Here is a 27,925-nt window from a genome sequence, read left to right on the forward strand (position 1 = left end):
AAATTTGGAGTCATTATTTATAGGTTATTATGCTGTTATTTTACTTGAGATCACAATTGGGCTGAATGTGGAACCTGAACTAAAACATGTTTGACACTTTTGACTCTTAATAACTTTAGTATTTTTTCTGCACTTTCCAAATTCATACTGTGGGACAAATTCTCTGGTGATCAATCTCGTGACTATATCCAATCCGATCTTCTAAAAAATGCCAGGTCGGCAGCTGATACCGATCTGTAGATCAGATCGGGACATCGCTACTTTTTATGTTTTTGTTTTTGTTTTTTTTATTAATGTGACACCATTAGTCAAACCTGTAGGCAGAACAATCCCTTACCTGATTGTCAGTTTGATACTATAATTGTATAAAGTGGGGAGGATTTTGCTCTTTCAAAGTAAAAACATGTTCTGGGGTGATTGAAATCTGTAGAGCAAATTTTTTCCCCCCAAATTTAAGTGTAACAATAACACTATTAATCTATCATCACCACCCCAAGAGCTACTTCAAGAAATTTCTGAAAATTATCTCACAACCCCCACCTTGGGAACCTCTGCAATTGATTTTTTAAAATTTTGATTTTATTTATTTGTACATCATAGACAGTAAGAGAAAAAAAAAAAAAAAAACAATTTTCACGCAAGTAATACCATTGTGCATGAGAGGATAGAAGCAACAAAGGTTTATGTAAACACCTCCCCGGAAATAAAGAATACACAGTGAAAAAAAAAAAAATTAAAAATATGATATAACTGAAATAATAATCTAAAGTAAAAACAATAGAAATACAAATGAAATTATATACAGCCTTACTTTTTTTTTGTAAATTAGAGTCCTTTTCAGATGCTACATTGTTTCAATGTTAGTGGAGGATGCAAATTGATGAAGAAAATAACACTGCAGGGAAATAAATATTAACACATTACAGAGTCATTTTTAAACTAAATTTGGAGTAAATATAGCTCTATAAAGTCTAATCATATTACCCTTTACAGTGTGAAAACACCACACTGGTAAATATTTTTACATTTTAACATTTCATTGTTAATTTTGACACTGAATTGAGTAAAATTAATTTAATTGATACTGGCCATAGAGTAAATTTTACTCTAATTTTGAGTGGGACCAAATGTTATCTGAAACAGAGTTAAATTCAACTCTCTAAGAGTTAAATTGACACTCTGTTTTTTACTGTGTAGGTTCACATAAAGTATGTCAGAATCCTGATGTGCTAAATTTGGAATCACCATGCCTGACTTTATTTATCTCTGAAGCAGATGGAAAGTTTTTGCATTGTTGTCCAGTGCAAGATACCAGAGGAAGTATTTATAAGGCGCATGCAAGATCTTCTCCCAGATGCTCCCATAATAATGAGAATAAATAAATAACTTAAAGAATAGATAGATAGATAGATAGATAGATAGATAGATAGATAGATAGATAGATAGATAGATAGATAGATAGATAGATAGATAGATAGATAGATAGATAGATAGATAGATAGATAACAAAGGTCCAATGTCTGATTCATTCATCCATTCATCCTTTCCTCATGAGAATTTGCCATATGTATTACAATACAGTTTGTTGTATGTGTTGCTTGTGGGTGTAAATAGATGAAAAGCTGCTTTGTGACTATTTTCATCCGTATGCAAATAACAGCCATGTTATAAATAGTCTAATAGTGAAAAGACAATTTAGCTTAGCATTAACAAATAAGTCATGCATAATTCGGTGTTTACCATCCAATCATATTGGACAGAATCACACGTCTAGAAAATCTCAGAATGTCTAAACATCTCTCCATATTTTTATTCAATTATGAATTTAAATCCCTTTATTCATGCTGTAAGCAATTCTGTATTTAGGTCACCTTCCTTCATCCTGTGACCAATTTTGCATTTAGACCCATTTTCCATCATTGTACTTTATCCCACTACTGTGTGCATTTTTCTATTATCTTCCTGCTGAAATCTGTGACATTGAGTCTATTTTTATGTACTTTTTCCTGCCATCAATATTTCATCACATATACCAGCGCTATGCAACAAGAGTCTTAGCTTTATCTTTTGACAAAATTCACCATTACCTATGCTGAGTGCTGTGGCTTGAAACGCCACCGAGCTGAATGTGTGTGGTGATTGTACGGATGACTCACCCAGCCTATGTCGCTTCACTAAACGGGTCGGACATTTTGTGTTCGCAGAAATGCTTATCTTTCTTTAGAACATCAGATTATACTGTACCAACACCAAATGAACATGAGGAGAGACTGAATGTAAATACACTGTCCTACTTTCAAAACAGTTTAGTTAGAGTTAAGCGCATTTTAGTCTGCAGTATTTTGCTTAAGCATTTCCTTGTTGATGTCTTCACAATACTGCTTCCTTGTCTTCATCTCCTACTTAACCTCCTGAGACCCAGGAAATGTCAGCAAAGTACAAGCTTTTTTTGTTTTTTATTAAATAAGGGCCTATATTGGAAACATCACGATGCAACAGTTTTTTCAGATGCAGTTTTTAAATTTTTTATGGAATGTCCTTTGTGGTGGACAGTTTTCTTTTTTTTTTTTTTTTTTTTCTATGAAGTTGTGAAACTGTTGTCCACAAATGTGGACAGAAAACCCATAGCTGGGTCTTAGGAGGTTAAGGCATTCACAAACTGGGAAAATAAAATTGAATTTATTTGCATGTAATTTTTTTAACTTAACCTTTATTTAACCAGGAAAAAAGATCCCATTGAGATTAAGAACCTCTTTTCCAAGGGAGTCCTGTCCAAGAGGCAGCATGAAATACAACACACAGTTACAACATACATTTACAACATACAATAATTTACAGGACAATTCAAACTATTAATGCTAATATTTTTGTCATGAGTACCTTCACACACAATGCAAATACCACCCAGTCAGAAAACTACATTTTTGAGGCTTTTATAAAAGCATCAACCAGTCACATTGTGTAAGAGATGTCAGGTCATAACAACAAAGTCTAATCTGTTGACAGTGTAGGTTTCTAGCCACACTGTAGTATGACAGAAGACACAAAAGTAAAAAAAAAAAAAAAAAAAAAAAAAAAAAAAGGAAATAAATAAATGAAAAAAAAAAAAAAAAGAATACCAGAAAAAGACAAATTTAAGTGCTTATTACAAGAAATGAAAATACAGTAATGTAGGTGAAGTTGTAGAAGTGGTCTCACTGTTATAATAAGGAAAACAGTTTATTTCGAGTTGAGTGCATTTTAGTCTGCAGCATTTTGCTTGAACATTTCCTTGTTGATGTCTTCACAATATCTTCATCTGCTTCATTGTCTTCATCTCCTACTTAAGGCATTCACAAACTGGGAATATTTTTTTCAATTCATTTGCATGTTAATACTGATATTTTTGTCATGAGTACCTTCACACACAATGCAAATACCACCCAGTCAGAAAACTACATTTTCCAGGTCTTTTATAAAAGCATCAACCAGTCACATTGTGTAGAAGAGATGTCAAGTCACAACAACAAAGTCTAATCTGTTGACAATGTAGGTTTCTAGCCACACTGTAGTATGACAGAAGACACAAAAGTAAAAAAAAAAAAACAACCAAAAAAAAGCCACATTTAAGTGCTTATTACAAGAAATGAAAATACAGTTATTTAGGTGAAGTTGTAGAAGTGGTCTTACTGTTATAATAAGGACAACAGTGGTGTTCCTCTGCTGGGAAACATTATTTTAGGTTGTTTCTGGGTAAATTTACCACAGTGTGGGCTTGAATACAATGACTATGTTTATATGCAAATCAATTTTTTGGTTTTTCCCTATTCTGAAAAAGACTAGTCCAAATAAGCAATTCACATGGACAATGAAAATGAGTATTCTTGTATGATTCTTGTTTACACGCAGCCATGCATACCCCATTGGAATAATGTTTTTTGTTGACTTTTTCTTTTTTCCAGTAGTGGCAGATGTTCGACTTTGTGAACTCGGCATCTTTCTTTTGTTTATTCTAGAAAAAGTCATCTTTTTGATTATTACTCATATCTATAAATCTGTTGATATCCTCTGTCATAATGTTTAACAGTTGGTGTGTTTCACTTTCCAAGCAGAAATGTAGACTTATATGGTTTAAAAAAAAAAAAAAAGGCAAACTATTGCATTTTCTGATTGTGTGTGTGCGTGTATACATGTCCAGACAATCCTCATAAAACCTGTGACATATCCCATATTCATTTTGGAAATATTCTTCATTTGGAATACTGAATATGGTATTTACATGACACCGGTCAAATTCAGAATAATAGGGTGAAGACAAAGTTAGATATATTTTCTTCAAATGAGTGTTTGTTTTAAATGTTTAAAATGCTCTAATGAAAAATATGCGTCAAAAGATTATTTTTCTTTTTAGATGAAAAATAATGAAACTCATTTTTCAGAAGTAAGCCAGTGTTGTATTATGGATTCATTCACATTCCTTAATAAATTAAAGAAAAGGCCTTTACTTTTGTTTTCATTATTAAACTTTGTCTTGTCATGTTTTCTCCTCTTTTTCCACAGGACCAATGATTCAGGTGTCATCTCTCATAAGGAAACCCTTCCAGTCCTGTCTCTGGTTTTAGGTGACGTTCAGCGGCCGGGGTCAGAGGCCGCCTACAGGGTGGGACCGCTGCGTTGTCATGGAGACAGTATGTACATTTCACATGTGGTGTTATGGCCTTCAGTGACTTCTGTTCCTCTGAAACTATGTGGCAATGCCTCTATTTTTTTAGTATTTACTTTTTGTCTTTAGATATTTTATTGGTGTTTATGGAATGCTAGAAATATTAGGACATTATTATTGCTGAGTTGAAGTAAGGTCCAATTACATACCGTAATTAGCAATAGCAGAATAATAGCTAAAACATGATGCCCTTTATGGTCTTTAATAACAACTTATAATGGAAAAGAAATATAATTAAGTACTTGAAGTGATAGGCTATATTTTACCTTCATTTAATTGCTCCTAATTACAGCCTTCATTTCAACAAGTAAATAAATAAATAAAGGCCTTGTAAGATAAATCAACATAAATGAGATAGCATAGCTGGAGTTATGCCTTTGTTCTTAGCTAATTAGCTGAACAGTTGGTTCATTTGTTTGCTGCGCAGTTTTTATTATGCATCCATCAGAATGAGTTTTATTTTAATAAGCTTTGTTCTAAAGTGATATACTGACTTTATGAACAAATTTAACATGTTTTATTATTGGAACATGAAAAAAAGTATTAAAAGGCATTATCAAAGTGGTCCTTTGTTTCACAGAAAACTTCTGGAACGCTGCATTTTTTGACAAAGAGACGTCCTACCTTCACTTCCCCACCTTTAACGGAGAGCTCAATGCAGACATCTCCTTTCTGTTTAAAACCACATCCTCCTCTGGGGTGTTTCTCGAAAATCTGGGGATCAAGGACTTCATTCGGATCGAACTCAGTGGTAAGTAAAAACTCATCAACCCTCAGCTTTGTATTGACCTCCAGCAGAGAGGTTATGTGATCACACTCGAATGTCTGTCTGTCTGTCAGCGAGATGTAGAACAAATACTAAAACATGGCAGAGGGTAGGACATGAGCCAAGGTTAAAGCCCTTAAATTTACAGCAGATCTATAAAAGCGGCTGGAGGATACAATTGTTCTTCCTCTTTCTTTAATAGCAACTGGAAAGACGCGAAATTAAAGACCCTAACTTAGAATTCAAAATGGTCACAGTTAAATGAATGATCAAATAAACTGACCACCAACTGAGAAAAAGGACAAACACTTGGTCATAATTTGTTATTTAATAATATTGCAAAATGAGAAGAGGAGTGCACTACAAAGTATGTTCTGTGCTTTTCTGCCTACAATCATGGAAAAAATTATTAGACCATCGAAAGTCATTCAAAAAATTTGTTACGCAATCAAGTACTAACTCCTGTGTGTATCATGTGACTAAAACAGACAGAAAAGAAAACATGGAATTAGGGCTGCACGATATTGGAAAAAACTGACATTGCGATTTTTTTTTACCCCACTATATATATTACGATATGAAAGACTACTCAGGAGGATATAATAGGTGTGTGGTGCCGACGTAAATGGTCAAACAAATTAGTTGTGTTTTCTCTCATTGTGGTTAAAGGTCCAAGGCAGTCAACACACAACACGTGTTTCAATATCATCCTTCTTGTAGCCAAAATAATTCCAGATAACTGACGTTGCTTTTCTTTTTGGCACCAAGTCTTCATTTGCGATGATTTTCTCTTGTTCGTTGCTCATTTTTACCTCCACCAGGAGGTATTGTGATCACTTTGCTTTATGTGTTTGTTTGTTTGCGTGTTTGTTTGTTTGTTTGTTAGCAACTTTACAGGAAAGCTATTACAACCATCTTTACTAAATTTTACCCACAGATCGGCCTAGACCCTGGGACGAACCAATTAAATTTTGGGCCAAGTAGTCACAAAATCTCAAATTTTTCTATTCCTCATCATTGAGCAATTTTCGAAAATTCATAAAAAATTCAAAATGACTCAGATTAGCCTCCAATTTGATCCACCTGTAGCTTAGAACAATATATTGTATCTGGCACAAAATTTTCCACATCCACTGGAATGTGGACTCTGTGGACATTTCAATTTAACATTGAAAATCCCATTTACAACACATTTTTCATTATAACTCAACAAATATTGATTGGAATTTTAATGTAATTTGACATACACATGACTGGTACCAAGCTTCAACTTTTTCTGCTGTATGGAACAACCTTGAAACTGTTTAATGTAAACAGAAATAGTCGATCCACACATGCACACCGTTCAGGGTGCTTGGTTGAAGTTTGCGTTCTCTGAACACTTGTTCAATATTGTTACCAGTGACTCACTCCAAACTGATTAAGAACGATTGAGACTGGTGGATCGCTGCGTACAGTGTGTGTCAGGTATCCAGGTTGAAATTAGATGAGAACATGCTGAGTTCATTTGCCTCCTACATTGCAGGACCTGTGATGTGCCTATTGCACACACGTACATTGCGATGTTGATGCTCAAACAATATATTGTGCAGCTCTACATGAAATGCCTAAAAGCACTGTTTTTGGCAGTACAATGCCATAGCTATTGATGTAAGAACTGAAGTGATTTTGGTTATTATCAAGAAATCCATGGTTAAATATCATCTCTTAAATTAAACTCTTATGAGCTATTTTTGTTGTTATAATTATATTTGTCCAAACAAATGTACTTTAGTACCAGGCATTAAAATGAACAAGAAATTGAAGAAAACACAGTTGGTCTAATAATTTTTTCCGCCACTGTACATACTTGGTAGAAGTTAATGTTGTACCCTCTGCTCAGACAGTTATTATTTTATGTTTGTTTTGAAGAACTTTGAAACATCATGTCCAATGGAGACAAGATACAGGGTTGGCTACACCATTTGATGTATGATCTGTAGCTGTAGTATAATATCTCTCCAATATCTTCCCCTTCACTTCGTCTGTTTCTCCCCCTCACTCACACACAGACACACATATACTTTAAAACATCTCGACAAATGGCACCCCTCGCCCTTTGGGAAAACTCAGCATTGTTACGGAGGAGTGTGGTTGTTGTGTCTCTGCAGCACTGTCTATTGCTACTGTTATTATGACAGCTAGTGTTGAGATGGCTTTGTATCATTATTACAGCTGTTAACATGACTGGAGCTGGGCCAGAGAGCACTTTCTAAATTAAGTTATGCCTCTGGGTTTTTCTATCAAATGCTTCCACAATCCCACAGCGATATAACTTCTCCCAACACTGTCAGCTTCATCCATGAAGAAAAATGTTTCTCATGCACAGATGTCAGCACTCTGCTAACTTCAGCCCTAAGTGTAGAGCATGGACATGACAGCATCAGTAAGATGGATGAATGAACTCAGCATGGCCTTCAGCCCACCTAGTATTGTTACTATTATTATTAGTAGTATTATAAAAGCCAAGTGGTCTCTGTTTGTGTGTGTGTGTCTGGGGATTCATGTAAAATCCAGAAAGAGCTGACAGCTGCAGTTTGGCATACTTATGTATTTGTGGTCATGGAACAGACTAATGAAAACGGCAAGTTGATAGGACCAAAATTTTGGGAGATATTAGTCATTTTGGAATACAATAGCCTTACAATCACATTGTTATGGCCAGAATGCTTTGGCAGTGACTGCTGGACAAATGCGGTACAGCATGCATAAATACACAACAGCAGAAAAACTACCACATCTAGAACCCGTGGATCCCTACGGGTCAATGCACTAGTTATTATTATTATGGTTTGTAACCTAAGAGGTGCTGTGATGATTAATGACTGAAGCATCTGAAACCCTGTTTAAGTTATGCACATTAGTCCTGGGTCCTCAGTTATTGCGTAAGACTATGTTACTATGTGTTTAAGTTCCAAAAGTGTTGTCTTTGTAGAATGTTATGCATCCACAAGAAGATTTCAGGCTTAAGCGCTGTTAAAGGCCCACATTGTGAGGTATTTAGTGACGTATCCTTCTGAGATCCAGGAAAGTGAAAATGTTTAGCTTTTTTTCCCTTAAACAATTGTCTTAATTGGAAACTGCATAATGCAATATTTTTTTGAGATACATTCTTAAATTTATTTATTTATTTATTCATTTATTTATTTATTTGAATGTCCTTTGCAATGAACAGCATTTTTTAAGTAAAACTGTCAAACTTTTGTCCCCTATAGAGGACAAAAATATATTGCTGGGTCCAGAGGTTGCATTAGACATTTTTATTGTCCATCTTTTTGACGGACAGGGTTGTAAAAATTCTGTCATAACATATTATTATCCGTCATTTCAAATTTTGTTTTTTAATGATAATGAGATATATTCAGTAGTATTTAATCTTCAAAAACTTCTCAATAATGCAGCAACTGTAGTTGCTGGCTGATAAATCAACGTGATATTACAACTCGCATAATTATATACACCACTTTTAATTGGTGTTATCTGTAGACATTATAAGCTTCCCTTGTGTATGTTCATGCAGTGTCAGTTACCATGCACTGAGGGTTAGGGTTCGGGTTATGTGAACCAGAGATCTAGGCACAAATTGAAATGCCATCAAATAACAAATGAAAGGTAGAAAATGCGTACATATACAGGGTGGGGAAGCAAAATTTACAATGAACATTTAGTTGTTTTTTCTCAGCAGGCACTACGTCAATTGTTTTGAAACCAAACATATATTGATGTCATAATCATACCTAACACTATTATCCATACCTTTTCAGAAACTTTTGCCCATATGAGTAATCAGGAAAGCAAACGTCAAAGAGTGTGTGATTTGCTGAATGCACTCGTCATACCAAAGGAGATTTCAAAAATAGTTGGAGTGTCCATAAAGACTGTTTATAATGGAAAGAAGAGAATGACTATGAGCAAAACTATTAGGAGAAAGTCTGGAAGATACTATTAAAGAAGAATGGGAGATGTTGTCACCCGAATATTTGAGGAACACTTGCGCAAGTTTCAGGAAGCGTGTGAAGGCAGTTATTGAGAAAGAAGGAGGACACATAGAATAAAAACATTTTCTATTATGTAAATTTTCTTGTGGCAAATAAATTCTCATGACTTTCAATAAACTAATTGGTCATACACTGTCTTTCAATCCCTGCCTCAAAATATTGTAAATTTTGCTTCCCCACCCTGTAGAACACCAAATGCCATAAGAACTGGTGTATTCCTTGCTTGTCTGTCATCCTTCACCACATCAGTCCCTCTTTTTTCACCACGTTTATCAATGCCATCACATTTACTGGTCTTTTTAAAATAACTAAGGAGACTCGGCTGTCTTCACAGTTTGTACTAGCAAAGTAGCATCTAATTTTGGCTAAAGTCAGCCAAACAACGATTACCCTCAGCATTTTAATCTGTCAAAATAACAGACGGCCTTCAGAATTTTCCATCATTTAAAAAAAAAAAACTGTCAATGACGGAATATTTTCGGTTAACACGACCTCTGGCTGGGTCTCAGGAGGACATAGCACCATAGTGTAGATTGCAACCAAGTGAACATCTTCCATCTTCACCTACAGTAGTCAAAAAATACAGAAGTCTCTCACTGTAGCCAGTGGTTTTGGTTTTTTTTTGGTCTGTTTTGGGTTTTTTGGGGATATTAGCTCCAGTCCACACTCCCAGTAGCAGTAATGCACCTTAACACTGAATGCACCTAAATCTTACACACTGGACATTTAGTCCTGCTTTACTTTATTAACGTTGAAGTAAAATTGTTTCTTAAATGAAGAAAAGCCTGTGCTCTTCTTTATATAACTTTCTCATATAATTTGAAGCTGAATAACTTTTTATGCACAGTACTACATGGAACAATTATGATGACAAGTTGAAATACAAAAAATGAACAGATCTCACTGCTGTCCCCCTTTAAACTGTGAAGTAGAGAAAACAATAAAACAATTAATGACAGAAAGTATTTGTGAATAACTTAACAAAGCATTACTTGTGTGCTGGTAGAAAGCACGGATGAATGTCCGCGACTGTGTAATTTGTGATTGGTGTTAACACTTCAGTAGTGTTAATACACACACACTGACACACACTGACACACACACTGGCACACACTGACACAGATGTGCAACTAAAGCTGCAGTCTGTCTTTGGTGCTCAGGGCTCATCTCTGAATCATTTCAGCTGTCTGTCCATTCTACCAACAGATGGACGAGTGCGAGGAAGTTACATCTCAGGCTTATTCCAACATATGATGACAAAGCAATAAAACTGACAAATGGTTTAGCTGAAAGATGACTCAGTCTGGCGCCAGACTGAGTAAAGTACTTTTTCATTAACAGTATGACAAAAACCTTATATCAAATATTTGGAATATGTTTACGTGAAAAACAAATTGTGTCTCAGGGGAAAAAAAAAAAAAAGAAAACATTACTCTTCAAGTGTCTGTATTACTCTATCACTTTAACTACCCTGGAAGTACTATCAGAACCAGGTCCAGACGCCCAGCACATTTATGTTAATGCTTAAAATAAAGGGAATCATTACATAGAGGTTCCTAATGCATTATTTAAACTACAAAACTGTAGCATACTTTGAGAGAAAATTTTTCATTTATGATTTAATCCAAAGATGACGCAGTCAATAATGGAAGCACAAGAACATTACATTTACATGTCATGCAACTTTACACTTCTAACCCACTCTACTCTTCTTTTCAGTGTCAAATATCAGGTTGTCAAGTCTGGCATCATGGTGTTATAAAACTAATTTCTAGGGATGCACCGATCTGATACCAGTATCAGGCATCAGCTCCGATACTCAGTGTGTGTACTCGTATTCGTATTCGTAAAAGTAACTCGATACAAATGCACCGATACCACTTACGGCCGTGTGACATTCAGTTAGTGCAGCAGGTTCGCAGCTTTGGAATAATGTGTGGGGAGTGTGAAGAGTGTGGAGATTTTTCTAAATAAATGACGGTGATAAAAGTAACACTGACTGCAAGTAACATTACAGACACAGACAGATACGGACCATCCTCTGCGTGTCCATCCTCTGCGTACATTCCATCCGTTTTCCAGCTGCTGGCAGATGCATACCCAGACAGAGAATACCAGCGGGAACCATGGAGGTAGAGGATCTGTTCAAAGAGCCACTGTGAGAGTTAGTGAAAAACTACTGACAGATTTATGACAGCTACCCAGGGCTGGGCCAAGGGTACGGAGCGGTGCGGACCGCCACCAGCGGAAGTGAAAACGATAATTATTGCTCATTTATCTTTTCTCTACCTGCTGAAGCTAAGCTTTTAAACCTTACTAGCGAAAACGCTGCAATATTAATATCACATTAATGTTGCCTCTGTCATTCTCCATGTTTGTTATTACTGACTCTCTTCTTCTTCTTCTCAAAAAACTACTCTCTTTGTGGTATTTGTCCAGTATGGTTAATTCAGAGTGGCGCCCCCTGGTGGATTAACTGAGAAACGCTCATTCCAGCACATTAAAGGTAGCAGCACCTTGTTCCAGTCAGACTAATGACAACAACAATAAAGCATATTTACAAAAGGAGATAAGAACTGGAATGGGATTATTAAGTACTCGTATCGGTACTCGGTATCGGCAAGTACTCAAATGTAAGTACTCGTATTCGTACTCGGTCTGGAAAAAAGTGGTATCGGTGCATCCCTACTAATTTCCAGGTCCAAACACTTAATAATAGTAGAGCCTATACCATATACTCATTTATTATAACGTCTCTCCTTGATAAGGCACCAGTTAGGGTTCAAATGGTTCAAATACAGTTGTTAGGGCACGTTTGCATTGCAAGTTTTTACCTGCAACAGATCATGATTTTGGACGCCACCTCCTCGTCCAGATGGACGAGGAGGTGGCGTGGGTCTGTTAATTTCCAACAAATGGAAATACAATCAACTACTACCTTCAGTCAAATACAACTCCTTTGAATACCATGCCATCCTAGTGACAGCACCAGTCAAACTTTACATAATTGTCATTTATCGTCCACCAGGGCAACTGGGTGATTTTCCTGATGAGCTTGACACTCTGCTTTCCTCCATCCCAGAGCATGACTGCCCCATGCTAGTCCTCTGTGACATGAACATCCACTTAGACAATCCCAACTTCTCAGATTTCATGTCACTAATACTCTCTTTTGAGCTACAGCGGGTTTGGAGTCCTCCAACCCACAAAGCTGGTAAAGAGCACGATCTCATTTTCACCCGAAACTGCATCACAGACGCCCTCACTGTCACACCTTTACACCTGTCTGACCACTATTTCATTCAGTTCAGTGTGTAATAAATAATGAACATCCAAAAATTAATGGGGGGGACAGAGCCTCTGGAACTCCCTCCCACCTACCATCCAACACTGCTCCGACCTCAACACCTTTAAATTCCTTTTAAAAACTCATTTATTTAATATTGTTTTTAATGTTTAATTTCAATGTCTAATTGTTTTATATTCATATACCTGCCTTTTGCACCTGCTTTTAATCTGTTTTTAATGTGTTTGGTTCCAGTTTTTATCTGCTGTATGTAAAGTGACTTTGAGTTCCATGAAAAGCGCTATACAAATAAAATGTATTATTGTTATTATTATTATTATTATTACTATTATTATTGTTAATAAAAAGAACATAGAATATATTAAAATGCTGACAGGGACCATTTTTCTGCACAATGGCACCTTTTACTTTCATACTTAACTTCACTTTACTGATAATACTTAAATACTTTTGCTTAAATAAGTTTTAAATACAGGACTTTTTACTTGTATTGCAGTATTTTGTACTTTTTCCCTACTTAAATAAATAATCCAGAGGCTTTTTTTCACCACTGATAATCTCCAATTGTTAGGGAAGGTTTGGTATTGAGCCAGGCAATAATGATAGGAGCATGTCAGACTTATTCTACAATCACGCAGCGTCTCGACACAGAGTGTGCATACAACCATCTTCTTTACAATTCAGAATCTCTTTGCCTTCGATAATGTTCTTCTCATCCTCCTCCTCAGCCTCCACAGAGGTGGTCTTTTCTTTCGACGTGGGGAATGGCCCGCTGGAGGTTCGAGTGCAGACAAGTGTCCCGCTGAACGACAATCGGTGGCACAGTGTGCGAGCTGAGCGTAATGTGAAGGAGGCATCGCTACGTGTGGATGAATTACCTGTCGCCACAAAGGCGGCTCCTGCTGATGGACACATTCATCTGCAGCTCAACAGCCAGTTATTCATAGGTGAGAAGCCACCACATGAATTTATGCCTTTGTGAGGTTTGAAATGCTTTCAACATTGTAGACAGGACAAATTAGGGCATTTAAAGGCCTCACAAAATGTGGATTTGGGTCCTCATAGTTAAAGCAGCATATTTTTTCAAGTTTGTAAAACCCCAGTGATATCCTAATTATCACTAATCCATTAGTCTGTCCATGCTTATGCACCTGAATCACTTCCCTCACACTGAACAACTTTGAAGATGACGCCATCATAAACACAGTCCACTTGTTTACATAATAAACCAAAACATCAAGTGGGCCTTTTCGGAAATTTTGTCACAAAGTGCATTGTGGGAATGGGAATTCCACACAGCAGCAGTTTGGCTGTCTCTTGGTGAGTGCTGAACCCAAATGTCGCCTTTACCTCCATCCAACAACTATACTTATTCTTTAAAACAACCCTGGTGGACTGTAGAATTTTACATTGTAGCAATCTGGCTCATTTTCTTCCTGAATCTGTGAGAAAACACTTATGCTTCCCACAATGCACTTTGCCACAAAATATCCAAAAAGGCCTCAGTGTCATTTTGGTTTGTCATGTTAACAAGCAGGTTGTGTTTATGATGGAGTCATCTTTGAAGTTGTTCAACATGAGGGAAGGAATTCAGGTGCATAAGCACGGAAAGACTAATGGATTAGGGATGATTAAGCTATCGCTGGGGTTTTACAAACTTGAAAAAAAAATTGTGAAGTGTTACTATGAAAATTGTTTAGATTTGTACTATAATGTGTTATAGTGTGAAAATTACTCTGTTTGCAGCTAAGTGCGTCTGGTAATTACTCTCATGTATAACCCAACCTTGTGTCAATCAGTGATGTAGACGTATTCTTACTCACAAGTATGTAAGTGTTTCCACAATAAGTCATACACAAAGGCAAGAGACTTCTTAAGGAAATAACCAAGAGATTACGGTCTCTTTCTCTCAGTAGCTCATTCCTAAACAGAAAACTGGTTATAAACCTCAGTTGACACAGTAAATGACTGTGCACCTCAGCACCAGAGTCTGACTACTGTAGTCCCTGGTGTGCAGCCACTTAGGGTCAGTATGAGGCAGCTGCATATGTCCACAACTGTTAGCTTCATCTTTAGAGTCCAGTAGGCCAGCTGCTTTGAGGTGTGTTGTGGAATTTTTGTAATGAAGTGGCTTCCAAGAGGCAAATATCTATATGTGAAGTCTGAGCCTATACAAGAGCCCTGAAGAGTCAAGCAGGTATCCTCATGCCCTGTCATTGTATAACATATCTCTACCAACTTGACAACATACAATTATCACACACCATTGCTTCTGTTGGGCTTTAAAGTGCAGACAATGTAGATAGGACTGGACATAGCAGACGTACAGGGTTTAAAGCATCATGAAGATGATTTTCCTCGTCGACATGGAAAAACACAAACTGGAGTTTGTAGAGATCTCCATGTTTGCAACCTAACATGTTTCAGAATCCAGAAGGGATGACCAAATGTAGAAAAAAATATCCAATTTGCAATATCTGCATTAGTGTGGACAGAACATTATATATGCAATCCCATCTGTCACAAAATCCTTTGGAACACTGTGTGACTTGTCAATATGACAGTCTCCTCTGAATCCTTTAGAAGATGTAGAGAAAAGATAGTGATCTAATGGTGTCTAAAAATGCTACTGTGTCAAAGGAGATGCTGATGTAGTGCTATCTGAACACCATACAATAAAATCCTGTGACAGATATGGCTCATAAAGTGTTATGTGCGTGCATGTGTAACTGTGAGGCCACACATACACAGGGGCTTCTTTTGCATTTTGCACATGTTGTACCTGGCATCCCCAGCATTCCCTTGGGCTGTTTTGAAAGACTTCAGGATGGATGGTGTTGGAAGATGTGATTAAGCTCATCAGAAAATAAGTTCAACAAGCAAAAATCAGGCGAAGAGTGATCACAGCAGCCTGCACTGATATTATGTCTGTCACTGCAGCTCCACAGTGAAAATGTGTCAGAATGGCGTCACTTATAACTTTGATATATTTGAGTGATGATGTTGAGGACACAGGCATTGTTTATGGATAAAAATCAAGAAGAGTGCGATAAATCCACACTTGACTCACACACTATTTTATATTAATAACTAAGAAAGAGGAGAAAGAACATATGTTGGAGTCTTGACAGTGTTTTCTTCAGGAGGACATGGCATCATGTGGAGCAGGTCATGTAATTTGGATTTAACACACTTCCTTAAGAGGTGTTTTTGTAATTGGGAACTTAGTTGAAAGTGATTTCTCAGACTCAGATACAATTTGTTATTTTCCATATAAAATTTTATACATTGCCAAAAAAATAAATATCTGTCATGATTATCTCAACTTAATAAAAAGAATACAAGCAAAACAATTTTTGAATGAGCTCATTTTATTGTTGTTTAGCTAATTAGAAGGTGCTTGTTTTTAAATTCAGATGGTTATTTAGTTAACATTTTAGTATATCTAGTCATTTATTAGCTTACCGGCTGACAGGCCGTAAGCTATTGTCGTCATGCGGTGTCCGTCGGCGTCTATCGTCTGTCGTTGTCTGTCGTTGTCTGTCGTCCGTCATTCGTTACAAAAATTTCAATCATCTTCTTCTCCGAAACTACAATTCCAATTGACTTCAAACTTGGTATACAGCTTCTTTATGATGATGTCAACAAAACTTTGTGAAATTATTAGGATTCGGATCTGATTCTGGATTTGGTGCGACTTTGAAAAATGTCCCCATTATAAGAAATAGGAAGTGGATCCATGCAGTAACTCAGTAAATATAAATGATATCAAGTGTAAATTTCTACAGTCCAGCCCTGATGGGGAGATGATCAAAACATAATGGCCACATGCTGAAGAGGATCTTCTTCTGGATCCAGGAACTGACGGAAAATTTAACATGGGCTCTTATGGGGAAAAATTTTCAATCGTCTTCTTCTCCCAAACTACAATTCTGACTGACTTCAAACTTGGTATACAGCTTCTTTATGATGATGTCAACACAACGTATTGAAATTATTTCGATCCGGATCTGATTCTGGATTTGGTTCAACTTTGAAAAATTTCCCCATTATAAGAGAAAGGAAGTGGATTGATACAATAAATCAACAAGTAACAATGATATCAAGTTGGAATTTGAATTTTGTACAGATTTAATCAGAATATGAACAAAACATGGGCTGTTTCTGTAATATAATAAATACACAGAACTGGGTGATAATAAATGGCATCTGGATACATTTCCCAAAGCTTTTAATTTGGCCGCTAAGCTACAGGGCCATTTGTCCTATTTTTAATTATGTATTAATCATTGATTAATAAATGATTGTTTCCGTTATTAAATTATTATGAAATTTTTAAATTCATGATCACAATGAACATAAAAATAACTTTTTTTTTTTTTTTTTCACTTTTAATAAAGATGTATGCAAGGTATATCCCATGGACTGCAAAAGTCCGTCAATTATATATTGACCCAGATTGAAGATTAACCATTGGCTGGTTCTTGTAAGCAAAAGTTTAAAAACCTTTAGAGTAAAGCCAGTACCTTTTACACTTTTTATTACTTTCACTCCCTAAAACTAAACTCTAAACCTCATGCCCTTATCTTAAGAACTGTGTTTGAGAAGATGAAAATCCATTCTGTATTATGAAGTTTTATCTTTCTGCAAATATTCTGAGCTTTCGCTGTAAGCACACATTTTAGTGGGAAAAATCAACCATCAAATAGTAGTGGAGTTTGAGAGATGCAGAGTAATGGAGGTGAAAATTGATTGGCTGACTGTGCTAAGCTAATAATCCCTTGTGCACAGCAAGGAAGAACCAACCATGAGCTGTTTTCCTTATACAGGCAGGACTGTCCTGGTTGGTGTTTACCACTGATGCTAAGGGATTTGAATAGAAATGTGATGGGATTATAAGACAGACTGATTTGTTTGTCTTTGGCAAAGACTTAATTTACAGCAGAGAAATACGTGCTTTTGTGTCCTCAACATCTTTCAGTTTTGATAAATGAACAACCACAGTGTTTTATAAATTGTTATTGTTAATCCATAAGACTATCAGCAAACCTTCTGTGAAATCATAATTCATTATACTGCAAAGATATCAATATTGCAGTAAATGAAATGGGCCGATTATAATATAATATCGCCTTATATGACTTAATAAGACAGGAGATTCCACAGTTTAAATTAACAAGACAAAATATTACATCAGGTGAATTTATGTGACAGGACTTTTAACCTTTTTTATTGCAGTAGGATTTAATTGATTGTGCCCGGAGACTGTACCACACATCTATTCTCCCCATAGTTTTGTGCCAGTAAAGAAACATCCTGAAGGTTCTCAAATGAAATCCACACTGACTTCTTCTTTTGACTCCCCCAGGACTTTTCCTCTCCTCTATTTTTTTCCCTTGGTCAGAGGTGATGTCCCTTAGGAAACTGTTCTTTTAGCCGAAGTGTATAAAACAGTTGAGTCTATTTTTGCTGTCACCAATGGCATTTTCCACAGTCTGAAGTCTCAAGTTTGCCATGCATATGTTTTGTTTGGTTAACTCCAACTTTTATTTGTTGAGTAATTTAGAGGGTGCCTAATTAAATTGCCCACTTAGTGTGCTTTTAATGTGGGGTCTGGTTTTTGTAGTTCTTGCCTCTCACAGAGACTCACAGAGTAATTTTAGGGTGCTCTGACTGAACATTTGATGCCTTTCCAGATTCAAAATGCAAAAGTAGTTAATTCCCTGCCAACTCTAGTCTGTGAGAACAATAACAACTGTCATGTGTGAATATAAAATAAGACATCTCCAGCAAGGAACGCAGAGAAATATGTAATTTTGCCAAGTTTAGACTCGATGAGCACCGTGAGCTTACTATTTTAGGTTGTTAATTGTCAGGTGAATAGAGAAAGAGACAGTTCCTCTCGCCTCCTGTTAGTGGAGATAATAAATAACAGACACCCTACCAGATGGCTAATCGGATACATAGTTAGCCAATCAACAGCCAGAACAGCTCAAGACATGGTCAGCATCTGAGTGTCCAACAGGAAAGACATGAGCATGTTGTGCTGTAGGCAAGGCAAGGCAAGTTTATTTGTATAGCACATTTCAGCAACAAGGCAATTCAAGGTGCTTCACACAGGACATTGAAATACAACGACAGGGAAAAAGAAACACATTTAAAACATGATAAAAGAAACATGTAAAAGTTGATTAACCCTTTCATGCATAGTGGTCATTCCAGTGGACAGTTATTCTACAGCTGTTCTCTTGTATATTCATGAGTTTTATTTGCATATCAGCCAACACAGTGGACTCTTCTGCACCATCTCATACACTGACATTCACACAATTACTGTAACTTTGCTGTTCTTTATAAACCTGATCTGCAGTAACATGTTTGAGTCTAAATCAATTACTAGTTGTTTTTAGATGTAACTTTTTCTTAAACAAAAATTATTATTATTTTTTTGCATATTATCTCCCAGAAGTGAGTAATAAGTAGTATTAGAGTATGCTAAAATGTGAGAAAACATCAGATTAGCTGCATTAAAAATGTTTTTATTTCATAGTTTTCACACAGTATATCACTTTCTGTTATTGTGTTTTAAATAAGTGTTTCTTTGCTTCAAAAATTAAACACATGGTGTCCAGTTAAGTGGACATTTTTGTAACTCCAATTACACATTTTCAATCACACTGTTTTTTTCATGCCTAAAGAGGAATAAAAACACACAGGAAACAAAAATCTTGACTAAGGTTCACAAAATTCTTGCATGAAAGGGTTAAAAACAGCGAGTCAAAAAACAAGACATAAAATCACAAAAATAAATAAAAACACACACATATTAAAGTAAGAGTTGCAGTGCAGAGTTTCGAAAGAGAATATAAAATTTAAAAAGTCAAAAGCCTTTTAGTCGAAGGCAGCAGTGAACAGGTGAGTCTTTAACCTTGACTTAAAAGAACTCAGATTCTCAGCAGACCTGATATTTTCTGGTAGTTTGTTCCAGATATACGGAGCATAGAAACTGAACGCTGATTCTCCATGTTTAGTTCTGACTTTGGGAACACAGAGCAGACCTGCACCTGATGACCTGAGTGGTCTGGATGTCTGGATGTAGGGTCAACATGTATCACGTACATCAGAGAAAAATAAGCCACATTTTAGACAAGCAGTGGCAAAATAACGAAAAGTATTCAAAGGAAAAGGAAGCAAATTCAAATGTACTGAATGGTTTTTCTTGGCAGGAGGCACTGCTTCCAGACAGAAAGGCTTCCTGGGCTGCATCCGCTCCCTGCAGCTGAATGGTGTCACTCTTGACCTGGAGGAGAGGGCAAAGATCACCCCGGGTGTCCGACCGGGATGCCCAGGCCACTGCAGCAGTTACGGCTGGCTCTGCCAAAACCAGGGGCGCTGCGTGGAAAAAACCAGTGGATTCTACTGTGACTGCAGCCCATCGGCCTACACCGGAGCCTTCTGTCATAAAGGTAGAGACATTTGAATACACACTGGAGACTAGAGCTGCACAATATATCATGTGAGCGTCGTCATTGTGATATACATGTGGGCAATAGTCACATTGTAGTTCCTGCAATGTAGGAGGTAAATGAACTCAACGTGTTCTTATCTGATTTCAAGGGTACCTGACATACACTGTGCACAGCGATCCACCCTTTGCAATCATTCTTAATCAGTTTGTCGAAGCAGACCATGCTCCTGCACATGCAGTCGCTGGTAACAACATTGAAAAATAAGCAACAAACAAGAGAGAATCACCAAAAACAAAGACTTGGTGCCAAAAAAACAAAGCAACGTCTGTTATCTGGAATTACTTCGTCTACAAGAAGGATGATACTGAAACTTCTGCATCAATATTGCCATGCACCTGTTGCCACAAAACGAGGTAACACAACTAATTTGTTTGACCATTCACGTCGGCACCACACAGCTATTATATCCTGAGTATTTTTTTCATACTGCAATATATATCGCAGGGTTAAAACAAATCGCAATGTCATTTTTTCCCAAAATTGTGCAGCCCTGCTGGAGACCACATGTACGAATACTAATACTAACTAATACTCACAGCTATCACAGGAGCCATTCTCTGTTTCTGTCTGACTTTACACCAACCACTGTGCAGCACTTCTGTTTCTGAAGTGAACTGAAAGTATAAAGGTCAGAGTAAAGCAGCAACAGATGCTGCTGATTGTAGGAGGCAAACCGTTTTCACAACATGCTAACATGTCATTGTGACATTCCTTTGATTAGCACAGTACACATGATTTCCTGGACAAAAGACTTTGTTTTGGTAAGCTGACAAAGCTGACAAACTTTTTTTCTTTCAGAACTCAGCTACAGCTATTAAATGGAAATTCAAAGTTCTGAAAACAGCTTGTCAAAAAACATTTTGCCATGAATGTTAGAGTATTTAACTTTTTCCACTGGAGAAAAAAGCTGCAATCTGTAGAGCAATCAGAGCCACCAATTCTTTGAAGGTGATGGTTATTCTATGAAAGCAAAAAGACTCTACTCACTTTTGACTAAGAGCAACCTGGAACCATGTTTACTCTTGCTTAGACACAAAAGTATTGTATTTATTATCATTAATGGCTTTTACTACAAAATAAGGACAATTTTGTGTCTGTCTATGTTGGAATTGTGACTCTGAGCTGTGTGTTCATTTATTTATTTTGTTTATTTAACCTTCATTTAACCAGGTAATTTAGTTGAGAACTGATTCTCATTTCCAATAATGACCTGTGTGCGTGTGTAAGATGAGCTTTGAGCTAAAGATACTATATTTTTCAGATCATTAAAATAATAATTTACTAGATATCATTGACCTCCAATTGGATTAAATTGTTGTCAACATTTTTACATCCAATTCATTTTCTTCTGCGTAAAAGAGAAAAGGTAATCTGACATGATGTTCATTATGGATGTGTGTCTAAATAGGCAGCGTAATACTGTGTATTTGTGGTTCGTATCGCTTGCTATTATTTTAGTAATAATGTGCAGCCAGTTAATATTGAATTCTGCACTTAGTGTCTTATTAAACTTTTTGTCCTACTTTTTATCATCTTTTATTAACACCGACAATATTACTGCCGTGGCTGTTTTGAACCACAGCCTGTTCTCCTGCCTTTTATTGCATTTTATTTGGTAGTTCAGTTTGTGCATCCTATCCACAGGCTCCTCCAATAAAGAGGAAGAGATTTGTTTGCCAGTTTGATGAGGCAGTCACAGGCAGAGATGCATTTGTCAGACTCACAATAGAATATCACCCCAGCACCAGAAATACCCCCCCGCAGTAGAGGGCATGTTGTGTGGAGGCCTTTTCAACACATTTTGCAGTTTATTTCAGTTTTTTTTTTTTAAATTTGACTATTTATTCTTGTTTAACTAACTGATAAGGCTAGGTTGCATACCCATATCGTAGACAAAAACAAGCCTTCTGCTAGGGTTTTCACTCTAGAAGTGTCGTGTTTGAAAAAAAAAAACAACTACTACATTTTATTCCAGTACAAGTGGCATCAAAATAAAAACAAAGCTTATTTCTCTGATATCTGTAGTGACTGGAAGTTTGCAGATAATTATAAGTTAATGATCTTTACAGCAAAATAATTTTCTCTATCCATGTTTATTTAGATAGAACAAAAGTCTTTTTCTATGAGGTGTGTCTCTCTGTCTTTGTGTCTGTTGTTTGTGGCTATGATATGTTTTAGCCCATAAAGACCCAAGCAGCCACTGACGACCAAAGGCATCTACTGATCTAAACTGTTTAATACCTACTGATCCACTAATCCTATCGATACATGTAAATAATTGGTGTAAAATACATTTATTCATCTTTTCATGGTCATCAGATATGACCTATTTGAATGTTCAGAGGCTCCGTAGTTACCGTAGAAACACCGTCATCTTCTACAACATTGATTCACCAGTAAAACCCATGGAGTTGGATCAATGACAGTGGATGGACACACTGGGTTTATGTTCAGTTAATGATATATTTGCTGAAAAAGTCTCTTTTTTCTTCAGTTTTTTCTGTTTCTGATGTAATATTCCTTAACTTTAATCTGAGCTTTTATGAACATTTACATGATCAGTGAATTAAATATAGGAAAATATCAGATTTTCAGAGGGAAAAACTACAAAATACAGAGGATAATATTATGATAAATGGTGATAAATCACTTAAGAAAAGTTAAATATAGAGAAAATAATATTTTGGAACTGTCACAAAAGTAGCACTGGGTCTTTGTGAGTTAATTGATATCTCATGAGTAATTTAACAGAGTGTTGCAGAATTTATCAAACTTGAACACAACAATAAATGAAAGTAATTTCAGTGGCCAAAGGTCCAGACCATTGTGACTTTGTGTCCGTTCATTCTCATTGGTTCAACATCTCAGGAACACCTTCATGTTTATCTGATTTGACACGATGTTTCACTTGGACTCAAAGATTAACCAGTGATATCTTTGTGACCAGCTGTCACGGTCTTTGCCACCTGACAAAACATACTTTTTTCAGCTTGGAAATGACCGAACACCATGACAGGTTAACATGTAGAGACAACGGACGTATCTGATTGAACTTATGGTTGTTGTTTCAATGCAGGCGACGCTACACCACCAGTAGATGACTTAAGCTCTGTTTTCGTCACAGTCCACATCACGTATGTGCCAGTAACTTAAAGAATAGACTTCCTCCACAGTCAAATATTCAGTCAGAAGAAGCTCTCTCACATCAGCGTCAATTGTTGTATCTTACGCCATTTGAAGAACAAAAGCGCCGCTGCATGTTGTTCTTGGCAAGAAATAATGTTTTTGCCGCGGTCTTTTTGTGCCAGTTTTCCGAGGCTGATAAATACCCATGACAACTACAAAGTCGTTTCACAAGGAATGACTGCTGATTGTTGCTGATTGTACCCTTCCACGGTGAAGACAAAGCCAAATGGTAGTCCAGTGATAAAGACGTATGAGTCACTGCAACCAGGCTCTTCCTCACGGAGGAATTTTCTCTGACACTTTACAGATTTAACACTGCCCTTCTTCACTGATCATCTGTGACTGCTGTCAAACAGACTTTCTTTTTTGTTCACTTCTGTAACAAAGAAATTGGGAGATGATCTTTGCATATTTTCAGCAGCAGCAAACCAAGCTACAGAAACTCCTGCAGATTAAAGTGGACAAACTGAAAACTTTTAGTTTGGACAGTCTTTACTCTACTTAGATACATTTGGTATTCTATTCTTAGGCCTTCACCTTTGCCCATTTACAATATTTGGGTTTCTCATCTCACTATTCGACTTAGTTACAGGAAAAACACCAATTTATATCAGGCTAAGCAGAATCTCAGTGTAGGGTTTCTGTTTTTATAGCTCACTTAAATTGGAAAAAAGGCTTAGACACTGCATCTAAGTCAAGTAATACTTTTATAAACTTTAATACAACATAGTTATCATGACCTATTGTGTGCTGTTTTTTCAAAAAAATAAGGAGAGAGCAAAGATCAGGCAGTTTTCTGAAGAGGATGCTTCAGTCTTCAGACATGAGACTGACCCTCACTGTATCAGGCCAAGCTGTGCAGACAGGAAACCAGACGTGCATTCTGAGTCTGTCATATTGGAGGCATTCTGAAGGTCAAGAGAGGGAGGATTGTTTTAAAGGACTCTTATGTTTAATTATATCAACAATGTGAAGCATCACGTACTTGAAAGTGTAAAGTCTAATGTCAAAAGCAATGATTACTGCAGAAATAAGTTGTTTTTAAGATTTAAAGGTGGCACAAACAACACTAGGATCTACAGGGTCTTTGAAACTTGGAGTTTTGAGACAAATTCTGTAAATAAACTCACACCCATCTCATGTTGTCAGTCCCAACTGCCAATTAGTTCAGTTGTTTTGATCATGTTCTCTGTATGATATAGTTCCATGTGTTTCACTGATCAGTATTTGCATTTTGCATTTTTAGTTTGGTAGCTTAAAGGTGGGGGAAGAGATCCTGGAAAAATGGTTTGAGCAAGCTACATTTTGAAAATACGCAATTCAAAAGTCCAAACCCCTTTCTTCAGACTTCCCCCCGAAGCCACACCTCCAGAGTACTGAAACTTGCAATGCTTGTTTCCGAGGGTTCACGAGCGCTGCACAGCATCAATTTGCCCCCCCACCCGTCCAGTGCTCCAAGCCTCTGAGAACATTCCATTTGTGCACGAAGAGGTTTACACGCATAGGGGGGATGGGGGAGGGACAAATGGCAGTTGAGATTAGAGACATATCACCATTCAATCATTTCGATGGGCCAGTTAAAATGATTGGATGGTGTTTTTTCATTCCTGTCCATTCCGCAGGTGACAAAAATTATTTATTTTTGTGTTAGAGCATTTAATTAATTGGTTGCAATCAGGGTGTGAAGGGGATTTTAAGCCATATAGTAAAAAATGCTCCAGGAAAACATCTCCTACCACACCTTTAATGTACAGCTGTGGATCATATTCTATAAGATTTTAATGTTTGTAATGTTACTGTCCTGTGAGAAACGCATGTCTAAAAAAAAGGCAACTTTTCATGTGCTCAGGGGAACAAGTGTGTTTTCAGCTTTGTGATGATGCACTTCCAGCTAATCCAAGAAGGTTTTTAAGTAGAAAACTGTCATTTCAAAGCTGTCTGACATTATTTGATTTTGAGATGTAGCGTAGAGCTTTCAGGCTGAACAAAACAGGAAATACTCGATAAGGTACCTGTACCACAAACCTGTGCAGTACTTGAGTATAAGTACTTAGTGACCTTCCACATGACAGTCCTGACACATCTTAACTTTCTTGCTTTTAGAAGTTTCTGCTGGTTTTAAGTCAACAACGTCCATCACCTACATGTTCAAGGAGCCCTATGACCTGAGTGGGAACACCAGTGCCTTGCCTTCATCCATTTATTCTGACATGACTTTGAGAGGAGAGAACATCTCCCTGAGCTTCAGGACCAGTCAGAGTCCTGCTCTGCTGCTCTATGTCAGCTCCTTCTACAGAGAATACCTGGCCCTGCTTATCAACAAACATGGTGAGTAGATGCAAACCGTCACATACTGCCATGGAAAAGACATTCCATTTATGAACTATATTCTTTTTCAAGTCTTTCCCACTCCATTTCCACTTGCTTCTCCACTACCCTGAACTGAACTACATTAAATTATTTTGGTTAACGACAGGCCTTTTCCTCGAAGTGTAACAGTTTTTAAATGTACTGGAAAATTATTCACCAGGAAAATGTAAATTTTTGAGTATAGACCAGCTGAGAGACTTCAGAGAACGGACCTGGCTCATCCACACACAATCTGTTATTTTACTTCACTGACTAGAGGCGACAAACACTTACAAATAACAACTCAATTTTTGTTTCTTTCATTTGTTTTGATATAACTGAATTTTGGAAACTGTTCTTTTATCTTGGCCATGTGATTATTTCTATTCAGAGACTGTCTTTTTTCGCTCTCTATTCATGAAGAATAAATGTTACACAAAATGTGTCATGTTCAAAGAAAACATTTGTTAATTGACTGTTATATAATACGTCTGTTTTGACAGGGAGTCTTCCTTCTTATAGCTATGATTAGTCACTGCATTCAGTTTTAAATCACTGGTATATTATTCAGTCCCTCCGGAAAACCGTAATTACTGCTATAATTTATGCTACAGTATGCATCACTATGCTTATGTTTATGTTGCTACCCCTATTATTGTTATTATTATTATTATTATTATTATTATTATTATTATTATTATTATTATTATTATTATTACTACTATTATTATTGTTATTACTTTTACTTTCTTTTTGTTTTTTATTCATTTATATTTAGACTTTTGGCTTATTCCTTTAGGGGTGGGAAGAGTGCACAAAGGAGGAATTGTAAAATGTAAGACCCAGTATCACTAAGTTTGTGCTGTATCTGGATGATTTTCTTTTGTGAAATAAAAAGATATTTTAAAAAAAGAAAGAAAACCATGATTAGGCGATTGCATAATTCAATGCATAATCAAGCAAATTGCACATATTATGCGGGGTCTGCATTTTTTCAAAGAGGGTGCATATTCACCATAATAATAGCATATTTCCACGCAAAATATGCGAAATATGTGGGGCTTGCATGATTTCATAATTCTGCATTTTTCTGCATAAAGTTTAAAAAGTATTGCACTGTAACTTGACACAGGTAATGATGTAATATGCAACATGCAATGTCATCGGCTCACATGTTCACAGAAAGTAAACTAACGAGCCTCAGAAAAAAATCCTGCAAGATGATAAAAAATGCTGCTCATTCGCTGACAAAAATATCTGAAAAGACAGAGCAAACCAGTACCTGATGTCCTACATGAAAGCAGGTTCATACTGTTTTGCACCCCATGCAACTGCACCTTGGAACATAAAAGAAAACTGACGCTGGATACACTTTTCCAGCTTGAAACATCCGAAAATGGTTTCTGCGGCAGTGATAATAATGTTATATAAACATAAAGGCTGTAATAGCCTTCAAACAGATGGCCTGTTCTACCTCACTGTTGTGAAGCAGGAAGCAGTTATGTTATTTTTGACACTTGTGAATTGGAAATGTTAAAGCCATGTTTGAGCCATGCTTAGAAAATAAAGAACTTAACAAGAAAAGCACTCGGACAGCGCAGACCTCCACCAAGACAGATCTGCCCCCCCCCCCCCCCCCCCCCCCCGAACACCACCAAAATTTAATCATTTCTTCCTTGTGCCAGTATCAACATTTCCTGAAAATTTCATGAAAATCCGTCCATAACTTTTTGAGTTATCTTGCTAACAAACAAACAAACACACGCACTTTCTGGGATGTAGTGTATGTTAACTTCTTGTATACTTGTTTATCATAGGATGTAATTAGACATTTTTCATTTAGTAGTAGCCTAGTTAGAACACAGTGTGGGAGAAGAATCAGTTTTTTTCATTGAAATGCATGTTTTTCCAGTTCTGACATATTTTCGCAACTTTGTGCTTTTTTTTTTTTTTTTTTTTGGCAAATTCCCACAATTTCACCGCATAAAATCACATAAAACCCTCCATATTCCATGACATAATCAAGGATTTTTGCCCACATAATCAAGG

The 27,925-nt window shown here is 36.6% G+C and overlaps 1 protein-coding gene across 1 annotated transcript in view; it reads left to right on the forward strand.

Annotated features, from left to right (window-relative positions):
- The window catches only part of LOC115418480 (contactin-associated protein-like 4), a 213,381-nt gene that overhangs the window by 159,494 nt on the left and 25,962 nt on the right, over positions 1 to 27,925 (forward strand). Inside the window, exons 15-19 of the mRNA XM_030132959.1 lie at positions 4,540 to 4,667; positions 5,283 to 5,453; positions 13,541 to 13,759; positions 20,039 to 20,278; positions 25,631 to 25,855. Coding sequence (XP_029988819.1) covers positions 4,540 to 4,667; positions 5,283 to 5,453; positions 13,541 to 13,759; positions 20,039 to 20,278; positions 25,631 to 25,855 — 983 coding nt within the window. The remainder of the gene's footprint in view (positions 1 to 4,539; positions 4,668 to 5,282; positions 5,454 to 13,540; positions 13,760 to 20,038; positions 20,279 to 25,630; positions 25,856 to 27,925) is intronic.

The sequence above is a fragment of the Sphaeramia orbicularis genome, chromosome 4 (genome assembly GCF_902148855.1).
Source record: "Sphaeramia orbicularis chromosome 4, fSphaOr1.1, whole genome shotgun sequence".
Taxonomy (NCBI): Eukaryota; Metazoa; Chordata; class Actinopteri; order Kurtiformes; family Apogonidae; genus Sphaeramia; species Sphaeramia orbicularis.